The sequence below is a fragment of the Nyctereutes procyonoides genome, unplaced genomic scaffold (genome assembly GCF_905146905.1).
Source record: "Nyctereutes procyonoides isolate TBG_1078 unplaced genomic scaffold, NYPRO_anot_genome, whole genome shotgun sequence".
NCBI lineage: Eukaryota > Metazoa > Chordata > Mammalia > Carnivora > Canidae > Nyctereutes > Nyctereutes procyonoides.
The window spans coordinates 34,197,402-34,209,449 of record NW_026575049.1 but is presented as its reverse complement, the minus strand read 5'-3'; the positions used below and the strand labels follow the sequence as shown (position 1 = coordinate 34,209,449).

Sequence of the window (12,048 nt, the reverse complement as noted above, 5' to 3'; positions counted from 1 at the left end):
TTTCTCTCTGTGGAGTCTCCATTTGAGAAATAGCACTTACTTGATTCAGTGCTGATCAAGTAGCAACTATGTGCAAGGCACTAGGTTTTCTGCCTCAATAATTACAATTATTTCCAAAAACCAGTAATAGCTAACATCTGAGTGCTTACTATCTCCTAGGAATGACCTACTAGGAATGTTCTTGTAACACCTTTATTTAGAAGGTGTGATGAGCAGCTCTGTTCTGTGGGTGATGCAACTGAGGCCCAGCTAGGAGGCCTGACTGAACCTAGGTCTTCACCACACCCAAAAGCCTCCGCCTGCTCTTGGACACAGGAAGCCTGCTCATCTTCCCTTCAGTTCAAAGTGCCCAGAGTGTTCCAGTGTGGATCAGTCTGTGTGAACCGGGATGACCTGAATGCTTGCTGGCTCACAGACTCTGGCCTTAGTGGCAGGCCTCAACCACATAGCAGTCACCCCTCTGGGGCCTGGGCCAAGAGTGGGGAGGGTCAGTAATCCTACGGTCCATTATGATGCTGGTTAAGAGTGGGCTATCTGTACAGGCCCAGAGTGACGAAGGCCAGGGGTGGCCCACCACTCCCCAGTCTGCCCACCCCCACCCTCCACTGAGCGGACGCCCTATAGCCACTCTGAGGGAAAGCTGATTTCAGAAAGAGCAAGCAATGGCATTCTTACTTTCTCAGATTAAGGTAACCAGCCTTCTGGATGAGGTTCCTGTTGATCTGGGGGGCAGCCACATCAAAGTCTGGGGCATAAATAGACTCATCAACGGAAAGCAGTTCTTGCTGGGACACCCGCATCTTCTCTGCTTCGGCTTCTAGTTCCCCCTGGATGCTTAAGACAGAAGGTGTCAGGTCAGCTGCTCCTCACTGGCTGGCCTAGTACCGACCCAGCACCACCCAGAAGCAGATGACAGAGCCGTCCCCAGGGCTTCCTGCCTTGTGAAGAGAGCTCAGGCCCCAGACTCTTGGGGGTTGTGGGGACTTGATTCTGCGTTGCTAAGTGTTTATATGACTGCTGTTGTAAATCAGAACATAGGAACACCACTAGATGACGCCTGAACCCAGTGAAATAGCTTCTGCAGTTTCTCTGCTGACAAAGTGGTATCCAGGCTCAGAACTGTTGGTGCATTTTTATTAAGAGTCATTCATCCATTTTAGAGTGTGTGTGGTGGGGGGAGGAATGCATGTGCATGTAAGAGGGGGGGGCAAGGGCCAGAGCTGATGTGGGGCTCCACCCCACCACCCCAAGATCACCACCTGAGCCAAAACCAAGAGTCAGTTTAACTGACTGAGGCACTGAGGTGGACATTTAACTGACTAAAGACACTGAGGCGCCCCAAGCTCATGCAAATCTTAGGAAAAAAGCTTTGATCAGCCCATTCTCAGGGCTGCAGGTGCAGGCCACCTGCAAAAGAGTTGGAAAGGAGACAGCAGTCATTCCTGCCACCACCCCCCGCCCCCCCAACCTCCCTTAGGTGGAAACAGCCACTGGAGATAGGAAATGAGCAAAAGGTAGAATCAAGGTGCAGTGACAATGACAAAGACAATGTTCTTCCTTTTCTGGTAGCCATACCACTGCCCAAGACCGCAGGGGCTGCCAGCCAAGGGCTGCCCACGCTACACAGTAAGGGTGGGAGGCCAGTGTCCAGGCTCTGGCGTGTATGCACACTGAGGGGTGGAAAACCTAGCTTTAGCTCCAAAGAAGCAGCTGCCCTTTCCCCCCACAGAGCAATGCCCCGATAGCTACCCTACCCAGTGGTGAGCCTTGGATATAAAAGTCCTGAACACCATCTGCCCAACGTGGCCCATCCACGTGAGACAGCGAGGCATACTTCCACTCTTCCATGGTGTTAAAGAAGGTAAGACTGAGTTACAGATGTTACAGTCTGAAGGAGCTCTGGCTGGCCAGCCAGTCCACTGTTTCTCAAAGTGAGTTCCTCAGGATTTTCTCTCAAAAGGGTTCTTTAAGTCTTGTAGGAGTTTGTACGGTCCATGCTCTCCCCTTAGAGACTCACAGTGTACATGGCCTATATCTTAATGCAGCTCAAAGTGAACAGTCTATCTAAATTAATTTTGGCTTTTTTGACATTTGAATAGAACAGCTGGACACCCCTCTGGTAGCCTTAAGACAGGCAAGCTGAGAACAAGCCTCATTGGCTCACCTGCGTGTCACTGCCAAGACCGGGAGAGGAGAATGAGAGAAAAAAGCAGGACAGGAGGTGGAAGGAGGGAGCCAGAGTATACAAAACCACTTAGGTTCTTAAGCTTTCCAGGGTGAGAAGCCCCCTTGAAGACCCAGAGAAAGATTAGGACTGCCTCTCCCAGAAAAACACTCATGTGTGCCAGCATGACGTCCTGCACACAACTCCAGGGAGCAGTCAGGGACTGCCCTCCTGCTGCCCACAAACCCTGAAGACTCCGCTTCCAATACCCAGCTTGAGCAGGGCTCCCAGAACCCAAGGGCAGGGTAGGAAAGTAACTTTCAATAGGTTCTCTTCCAAATTTTTTTTTAATAAGTTTAACTGAATGTCTGTCTATTAGAGCAGCAGCAGGAATCCAGAATAAAGGTAGAAATGTGTCCCTGTGGGGTTAGGGACTAATCTGGCTCTTTGGGTGACTGGAAAGGCCACCGTGTTGGTTTAGGCTGGGTTCTGAATCCCCTCACATCTCGATACAGAGGAGCAGAGCACTCAACTCCAGGGGAAGGAGGGCAGCACCCTGGAGCCCTGGGCAGGCTGGATGACAGGCACAGCAGTGTGGCAGCAGCACCACCCCCTGGCTGGAGAGAAGTGGCAGTATGCATCCACTCACCAACATAAAGGTTAATCTGAGTGCTTTAGTTATTGGAACCAGGAGGTTCAAGTGCTTCCAGGTTCAGCTGGGAACACTGCCAGGGGGCTGTTGCCTTCGTAATGAACTAGGCCTTGTTAGGCAGCAGAGGGACAACTCACAGACCTGGACCAGCCCTTGAGAGAAGGCGGCACAGCCAGGGTTTCACACTTATCACACGGAACTGCCGAAGTGACTACTATGCACTTGGGCTGACCTGTACCAGCTCACAGAGATACTGACCGGGGTTGGGGGCTGGACAGAGGCTGAGAGATTTGCAGGGAGATACACCACAGCATCTGAAACACCAGCGCCAATGTCCTGCCATCTATAAATAATAAAATCTAGTGCATGAAAAACTTTGAAGCACAGATGGTTCTCCTGGGACACAGAAAGCCAGGAAATTCTGGGAGCTGAAGCAGGGTAAGAAAGAGGCAGTGAGAGAGGGCTGGGGGAGAGAGAAGGTGAAAAGTGACAGTAGGTGCCTTGCCTTCCTCTCTCCTAATATTTGGTGGCTAACAATCAGACTAAAAGGCAGGAAGCTAAAATCGGATTTCAAAGTGCTTTCTGGCCTCATCATAAGCCCAGTTTACACCTCTGCTGCCAGTGGCCAGGGACAAGAGCTCAGTGACTTCTGGGAAGGCACAGATGCCTTCAAAACTGCAACCCTCCTGCATGCTCATATGAATGCTGAGTTCTGATTTTCTTGGGATTTATTCTTTTTTCAGCATTTGAGGCACATGTCTACCTAAACAGAGTCCACTGGTTCACCTTAAGGTATTTTGAAATGCACGGACCCCAGGTGGCTCATTCGGTTAAGTGTCCAACCCTTGGTTTTGGCTCAGGTCATGATCTCAGGGTTGGGAGATGGAGCCCTGCATCAGGCTCCATGCTCTGTGTGGAACCTGCTAAAGTTACTCTCTCCTCTCCCTCTGCCCTTCCCTGCACTTACTCACTTGTGCTCTCTAAAATAGTTTTTTTGGAAAAGGTCTGCAACATCCTCAAGAAAGTGAGTGGCCTTCCTCCATTTTTCCACACACAATAAAATCCTCCACTCCTACTTCCATTTTGTCTGTCTGCTTATCAACTTCTCTCCCTCTGTCTCCTACTTCAGAAATCACGGAGTGCTCCCAGAACCAGGTCTGCAGTGCGAGTTAAACAAGCCTCCTGTCGCAGACACTGGCAATGGAGGCAAACGGTGTCCAAGCAGCCATAGCATCAACTAAATGTGGCAGGACAGCCTGGAGACAGGATGCTGTGTTTTTAAAAAATAAGCCTTTGCAAAGCTGAAGTGCAACTTGTTAAATTAATTCCAAAGCAGCTTAAAGCCTCATTTATCTAGCATAAATTGGCAGCTAGCTTCCTGAAGAGTCACAGCACTCCTGGAAGCCAGACTACTTCCAAATCTACTGCAATCCTATGCTGGGTCCTGGCTTGCAGGATGTGAATGCTGGCTGTCAGCAAACACGAGACCCTCCCTCAGCACAGGACTGAGGACCTGATGGTTAAGTACCCCTGTGGACAATTTCTCTTTAGTTATCTAACCTGTTCACCCTCGGTGCCCCCACGGGTGGGAAGGGTAGAAGGCATTACGTTCCAACAACAGTATTCCCGAATACCGGCAGCTGAGAAGGGGGCTGGCTGCCCAGACCTCACACAGGCAGGGCTTCCTGGGGCCCTCCCTGCTCCCAGAGAGATGGATTCAGCAGGAAAGGCAAAGGCCCACCAGACTGGAGCGCAGCCTTACCTCTGAACCATGTCCGCAACTGAGGATAAAAAGTTGTTCATACTTTGGGAAAACATCTCTGCTCCCTTCTTGAAAAAGTTAATCTGAAAGACAGAATCGTGATGCTGAAAGTCATCTAGGAAAGGGGCTCAGGGAACACAGCCGGTGTGAGCAGACAGCACAAGGGCAGCTCCAGAGGCTGGCCCCATCGTGTGCATGTGCTCCTGGGCTTCCTGGGCCTCTGCTGGGCTCATGCCAGTGGAGCTCCTCCCGCAGCCCGGAGTGCACTGCAGACCTAGCTCTTACTGAAAGGCCATCAACACCAGGGATTACGTGAGTGCTCTGCTTGGCACATACCAGGCCAGGTGCATCAGTCGTCACTACTGACAATTATCTTTGACATTCTCGTCATCAGCTCTTTCCCTCTAAATTCTCGACAGAAATCTTCTAGGGGGCAAGGAGGTTTTCACCTTTGTGTCTCCAGGGGCTCCATCGGTGTGTGACACGTGACGTGCACAGCACCAGCAAGAAACTGGCGAGCACCGGATGTAGCGCAGTGGGTGGTGCTTAGAGAGGCCCACCCTGAAGGCCACCACTGGCCCCACTCAACAAGCCATATGCAGCTCGGAACACGAGCTAGACAGATGATATGGTTGAGACACTGCGAAGGGGAAACTGGGCTACAGACCCTTAAGAGGCTCTTCTCACCCTGATGTCAACCCAGAGGGGACTGTGCGTGTGGACGATGCAGCGGAGCTCTTGGCCCGAAGAGGCGCTCGACACAGGTGAGCTCCCTTCCTGCCCCTACGTCCTGGGATGCATGCTCTCTCTGCCCAAGACGGAGGACCCCAGGAGGGCTCAATCTCTTTGAAAATAAAACTTTAATTGCTGGCTTTGGGGGGACAAATAGAAGGAAGTCCTGACTTCCTGTGACTGCTGGGTATTCACGTCCCAGAAAGTCTGGGTTGCCTCACAAATCCCAAAGGTTTGGGGAATAGGGGCTACCTTGGTGCACTACTGATATCAATAACCATCTGGTTCCAAAGCTCAACTCTCCATTTCTTTCCATGGCCACGCCTTTAAAACACCTGGATACTAGGTGCGAACTGCTCCATCTTACGTCCTATTCACAGAGCTAGAACAGCTGCAAGCCCAGGTCGTGAATAAAAGGAGAAAACACTCAGCTTGGATGTATTTCTCACACTTTATGCCAGCTCATGTGTCTGATCTGGAAGCAGCCCCTGCCCTGAAAGGTGGGCACAGAACTCTAACACATGTGCCAATGAGGCTGACAGGTGTCACCAGGGCAGCTCTGACAGGAGGCATCCTGGGGACGTATGTGCCCCCAAACCCTTGGTTTTCATAGTATAAAACCAGGATGATCATGGTTATCATCAGGCAAGGTATAATAATGCAAGAAGCTGCTCTGGCCCTTTTAATCATACAGAGATCAAAACAGTAAATGCCATTTGGAATCTCTGAAACCTCAAAATCAAAGTCTATTAAATGAGCCTTCTGCATTTCTAAGGACACGGCCTCACAGTGGCTTTCCTCTCCTTTCCCTCCCTGAACTCCTTGGAATTTATCCTCTGAATTCCACGTCTTAGCTCTTCTATTCTGTAAGCTCCTAGGGCAGGGGCTCATGCAATCCCTACCACAGTCTGATCTGAATGAATGGAAGGGAGGGATGAGATCTTGGGCACCTTTCATAGGGTCTACTCAGTGAATGTGACACTACTGTTGATTTCTGTGATCTCATAAACCTGCACATAGCTACAAAACCTTGGTTTGTTTCAGGCATGATGACTGATTCATGATTTCATCGCAAACCTGTTTAACAAGGGCCAGGGAAGGCAGAAATAAAGTCGGGCAGCTTGCACTGAAGTGGGTGGTGCTGAGAAGCCTGACCCAGATTCACGTGCCTTTCGTGAGCCACAGGAAGTACAGTGGTCACGTGACTATCGGCTAACAAGGGTGGACACCCAGTCAACGCTAATCTCAAAGGGCTGATGAGTCAGAAGGAGAGTAAATGCTTTGGAATTATCCAAAAGATTCATGTGGTTAGACATCAACTGGTCTAGGCAAAGGAGCTATAATTTTGGCAGGATTCAAAGTCTGCAAGGGGAGGGACTATTTGGTCTTGTGTCTTGAAATTTGGGTATTTTGTGCTTAAAGGTGAAACGTGCCACTCTCCATTGTGCTCTCGAAGCAGAGCCCCCTCTCCCTGGGGCGGCCTCCACTTATCAAGTGCAGGCTGGGAGAAGCGGTGTGGTCCTTACGGTAAAGCAGGGTACTAGACCTTGTGAGGCCCCTCCCTCACCAACCAGGCTCCCCAACCACTAGCGGCTCAGCCTGCAGCTGCTCAGCTCTCTGAGGCTCTCAGTCCAGGGCCCCCTGGGCCTCTAATTAGTTAGGACTACCACTCCACCAGCAAGGGCTGTCAATCCTCCCTGGACAGAGTGACGGGGGCAATAATGAAAGCATAGCCAGGCACTCTCCCGGGCAGAGCTGCGGGACCTAAAGAAGGAGGGAGGTGGGCAGTAGAGTGGGCAAGGACATAGCATGGGCACTAGCGCCCACAGCAAGGAAGCTAGATGCTGTCAGGAGTCTGCTGCGGATGGGAGCCCACGGCTGGATGGGCCTAACTTTGGTTCTCCCCAGCTTTACGCAGATGACACAGACTACAGCACTCTCCTTAAATATCACCTCTGAAGACACAAACTGACTTTAGTCACCTCGCCATTCAGCAATGTCATAATCACATTAAGAAGGAGGATCTCTGCCCTTGAGGATCCTCTCTTATTCCCCTTTCCCTGAATGCTACTGATGCTGTTTTTTGAAACATTCGTATTTTTAAAACATATTTAAAAATAATAGATGCTCTTATTATAATAATAGATGTGTGTATTTTAAAAAGTTGCTGACTTTTTTCCTCTCAACATTCTGCTTCCTGATATCCCTTTCTGTCGCTAGATTATCAACTGAAAGAAGATTCCTGGGTGTCTCTCTGGCACGCCAGAGCATGGTGGGGGAGGGGCCCAGAGAGGAGGGGCAGAGCCGCCTGGCCAGGGCCTTAGCCTACCTCCAGAGACTCCTGGCAGCCACATGTCCAGGAGTTACTAACTGGGGGGAGAAGCTGCCCAGGTCCTAGACAGAGGCTTCAGCAAGCGGTGGCAACATTTTGCCATGCCCCAGAGGCCAAGGAGCCGGCCGTGACCATGATGGCAGCAATGATAAGAGCCCAGCCCAGGGTGGCCCTCACCATGCACACAGTGCCCTAGGCTTTCAGCCCAGCTCCAAGCAGTTAGCTGCTTCTTTGAATGGCAGACCCAGCCTGGCTCTCACTTGGCTCAGAGACAAAAGGGCCATGCCAGCCCCTCCCCACAGGAGACCTGGGATTGAGGCCATCACTACCAGCACGTACAGCCCAACAAGTCCAGCTACTGATGAGCCAGCCCGCCTGGAGGCTCTCCGTGTGCTGGATCTAAGGCAGGCTCCAGGGTGGTGGTGTGTTCAGGTTTCTTTCTCCGATAATGCTTTGGTTTCTCCTAGACACGACCTCTGCATGAAGGCCAAGCTGCTCTCCCTAGCTGGCTCAGGGTTCGGCCCTCAGGGGAAGGGCATGGCCTACCTGTCCGTGGGCAAAGCCTATCATGGGCTCCATCATGGCTACACGCTTTCTGTACTGCAGCGCGTTGAGGGCACAGTAGTACTGCAGGGAAGAAAGGTGCTGCTTCCGCCGCGCCGCAACCACCTCTTTCACAACCTCAGTCTTCGCCTGGGGGAGAGAAGGGAGGAACACGTGAGGCTGTCTCAAGACCGTGGCAGTTCTGTTAGAGCATGATCCTACAACAATGTGCGTTTATTTATGAGACCCATTTCTATGACCAATATAATAAAACACAGACTAGGCTCCACCTTGAGTTTTAAAAACTCCCACCTAAAAATACCAACATAACAATATATCCGTGCTTGTGGGGTTGCCCTGGGGTGAAGATCCTTTAGGAGAACAATAGAGTGGCATGCATGGTAAGCCACAAACATTTTAGTTCACTCATTAATATTGTATCCCAAGGAAGTAATTTAGCTCAAGGAAATCATACAACAGAAATAAGTTATGTGCATTAAAATGTTCAATATCATCTATAGTAGCAAAAAAACATGAGTTGAAGCAGAGTCAACACCCAGGGCAAGAAATTCAGGTAACCTGAATAGGTATGAGGCAGACATGCAGGAGGTACCAAGCTTGAGTTGAAATCATTGTGCAACTGTAATTTTACAATGGTTCCAAGTTGGTGTTTAATAAACCAGTTTGAAAAGCTAGAAAAGGGAGGTAGAAGACTACTTAGGAGATTCAGAATAATTAAAAATCTATGTATATTAAAGAAGAGAAAGAATTCATTGAGGTACCTCTCAAGGCCACAAATTTCACAGTAGGAACACAGAACAGGAGCTTCAGTAAACAAGGTGAAGAACAATATGTCAGGTAGGTTCTTACCTTCTCATTTTCCTTTTTTTTAGGAAGCCTGCTATATTTTGCCATTGAGAGGTCATGCTCTGAAAATAAAGAGGCATTTTAGCACCCAGATGGGCTGAAAGGCAAGAACATTCATTCAGCATCTCCACCCACATGAATACTAAACCCACGTGCCAAGAATCAGAGGATGCCTACCATTACTGGCGAGTCCAAAAAGATCCTTTAAAGTGCTAACCTCTGAAGAAGAGAAAAAAGAACATCTTAGAGCAAAGAAAAATAAAATATGCCAAACCAGAGTTCTGTGCTTCCCCGAAAAAATAAAAGTCTATATGTGGAAGGAGAAAGGCTTTGCGAGCAGGACCTCTGGCCTCACAGGGCTCCGGCCTCCCGGCTGGGAATCCTAATCTAACTGCATCCCCAACTTGGGGATGCAGTGACCCTGACTGAGCTTCTAGCCACTCCCCGTAGATAGCATGGGGGGGGGAGGGTCTGTAAAGCAGAGGGCACTCTGCGGATGTGGGCTGGAGTGTGTGGTGGCCAGGTGCTCTTCATGGAGACCTGGAGTACAAACCTAAGCTCTGATTCTTCAGTGCCCAGAAAGAGTTTTAATACCTCTTTCCTCAGAATACCTGGACCATACCTAGAACCTACAAATGCCCTGTTGCTGCCATTTTAACATGTGGCAAAGCCACCACTAACAAAGGAGTATGGGGTGCTAGTTTTAGTGAAAAAGTCTGAAACCATCTCGTATCTGGTACTTGGGACAAACCAACCACCACCACTATCCCAGGTGGGTATTGCACTGTCATGTCACACACGAAAAGGCGTAACAAAGTCCAAGACCAAAAAAAAAAAATGAAGAGGTCAATAAAGGAGGGCTGTCCCAGGTTAAAAACTTTAAAACACAAAGACACCTAAAAGAAAACAACACTTTCTACAACTCTACCACAGTCCAGTTTTGCTTTGTCAAACAAAGGAAAGTATTTTCAAAACTTTTATATCATTTTTCAGTTTGACTCAAAACTGCCTCCAGTTTGTAAATCTCTCTTCACATTATTCTGCCTCTTTCTGGTAATGGGCTGCTTTCTGCCTTTGTTGGCCTACATTTCCCTTTCTTCTCTCCTTCTCACTTCCTATTGGAGCACTTTCAGGGTTCTTGTCTTCTGGGGTCAAACAGCTTCCTTACTATCTCTGGGTTCTCTTCATTCAGTTATGTACTTGTATTGGTGCATAAATGAAAAAGGCAGTGAAACATCAGGTAAAAGCTATCATGCAGTGGGGAGGCCAGATTCTAATCTGGTTCCCAGGCTGACTCAGGTAAGACCTGGGCTAAACCCTTCAAACTTGTGTATTGGCGTCATCAGAGAACATTACTTTGATTCTCAGTTTCCATTGATACCTAGAGGCTTCTCTTTTTACTACTATTAGACAGTTTTATTCTCTTAAAACAAACAAAATCACCATCCTGGGCAAATACTATTAATCCACACGCTGAGCCCTTCGGGATTAATGAAGCTCTGGTCATGACCCTCTCTCCAGGGCTGCCTCCCACACACAAAGCTGAAAGACACAAATCTGACAACGTAGGTCTGGGTGGTGTGGGGGGGGGGGGTGGAGAGGGGACTATTTTCTGTCTAAAAGACTTGGAATTTGTTTTCAAAATGATATCCCCACAAATTTCTATTATTTTATTTAGAGAAAGTCTTCATGAAAAATGCTTTCAGTTCATATTGTATGATCAGCACAGGACAACATGGAGCTTTGGGAGTTACATGCACTTACAGATGAGCAACACTGAAAACCATGAAAACCCCTGCTCAAGGAAGGTTTCTCCCTATACAAGCTGACATCTCATTTCCTGTTCTTTGTCAAGTCTTAGTGCTGTCAAACTGCCCCCTACCTTTCCCGGGAAAAGGTGATTCTGTTCTACCTCTGCCCCCTACAGCCTCAGGTGATGTGATCACAGGAAATCTCCAAGGTGGGGGCAGGGGGGAACACCATCTTTAAGATGTACTGCATCTTTTCTGCCTGAACAAATTTTACATTTTAAGGTGGAGAGAGACTGAGCACGAGAATGGGGCCAGGGCAGGAGGGATAAGCAGTCTCCTCACTGAGCAGGCAGCCCAAAGCAGGCCATCCCAGGACCCCAGGATAAGGACCTGAGCCACCTGGGCAGCCCATAAGGTGTTATATTTTTAAAGAAGAGATACTATATTGAACAGATCTCTTAGTACTCAGGTTTGGACTTTCTGGGCAGCAATTTCTTACATCAGTGTTCTAGAAAATACAATTCTTTAATCTCTAAGCAACGGACATTTTCAATGACATAAAGAACAAAAAGACTAGGAATTCCAGATTCCATTTCATAATACCAACTACATTTTTCCAAGATTTTTAGTTCTTTTTTATTCAGCTTTTGGCTACCTTGATTTCCCAGAGATATAAAATTATTCTAAAGTTTTGTTCTTGTCTTTCGTTGAAGAACCAAAATGAGTCCAAAAGGGCAACCACGCTAACTAGTCCCAGGTATGCCTGCTCACTAACATGTGAGCTCCAGGAGATCTGCCTTGTTCCGGGCTGCAGCCCAGGGCCTGGCACAAATAAAGCAAGGTCCCCGCCCCTCCTTCCCTAAGCCACCCGCTTTATACGCCAAAACATTCATGGCTCCCCCAAAAAAGTATGCCTTCAAAATGCTCCGAACCAGTAATATAAGCCTTGTCATCTCTGCCTCCTTGGTAAACACTTACTCATCTCTCAAAAGCCAGCACAGAGATCACTTTCTCCAGGGAGCCCTCCTTGGTACTCTAATATCAAAAGGGTAATAACACCTTCCTGTATGCTGTTTTTATTCCTTGTACCTCCCTGTCCTGCTGCCCTCATTACATGTTATGATTGTCTGTTTCCAACTCCATTTTCTCAGCAGCCTATAACCTCCTTTAGGTGATCTAAGAACTTAGTGGGGATTCAATGAAAGTTAGCTAAACTGAAATGCTCAGAAAAAGAAGGGCATCCCA

At 48.6% G+C, this 12,048-nt stretch overlaps 1 protein-coding gene across 5 annotated transcripts in view; it reads right to left on the bottom strand.

The window, feature by feature from the left end:
- Positions 1-12,048, bottom strand: part of APPL2 (adaptor protein, phosphotyrosine interacting with PH domain and leucine zipper 2) — a 50,198-nt gene that overhangs the window by 15,915 nt on the left and 22,235 nt on the right. For all 5 annotated transcript variants that reach the window (XM_055328974.1, XM_055328970.1, XM_055328971.1 and 2 more), the window contains 5 exons: positions 9,230-9,271; positions 9,056-9,114; positions 8,189-8,335; positions 4,579-4,661; positions 676-834 (listed from right to left, as the gene is read on the bottom strand). In XM_055328974.1, the coding sequence (XP_055184949.1) occupies positions 676-834; positions 4,579-4,661; positions 8,189-8,335; positions 9,056-9,114; positions 9,230-9,271 (490 nt within the window). The remainder of the gene's footprint in view (positions 1-675; positions 835-4,578; positions 4,662-8,188; positions 8,336-9,055; positions 9,115-9,229; positions 9,272-12,048) is intronic.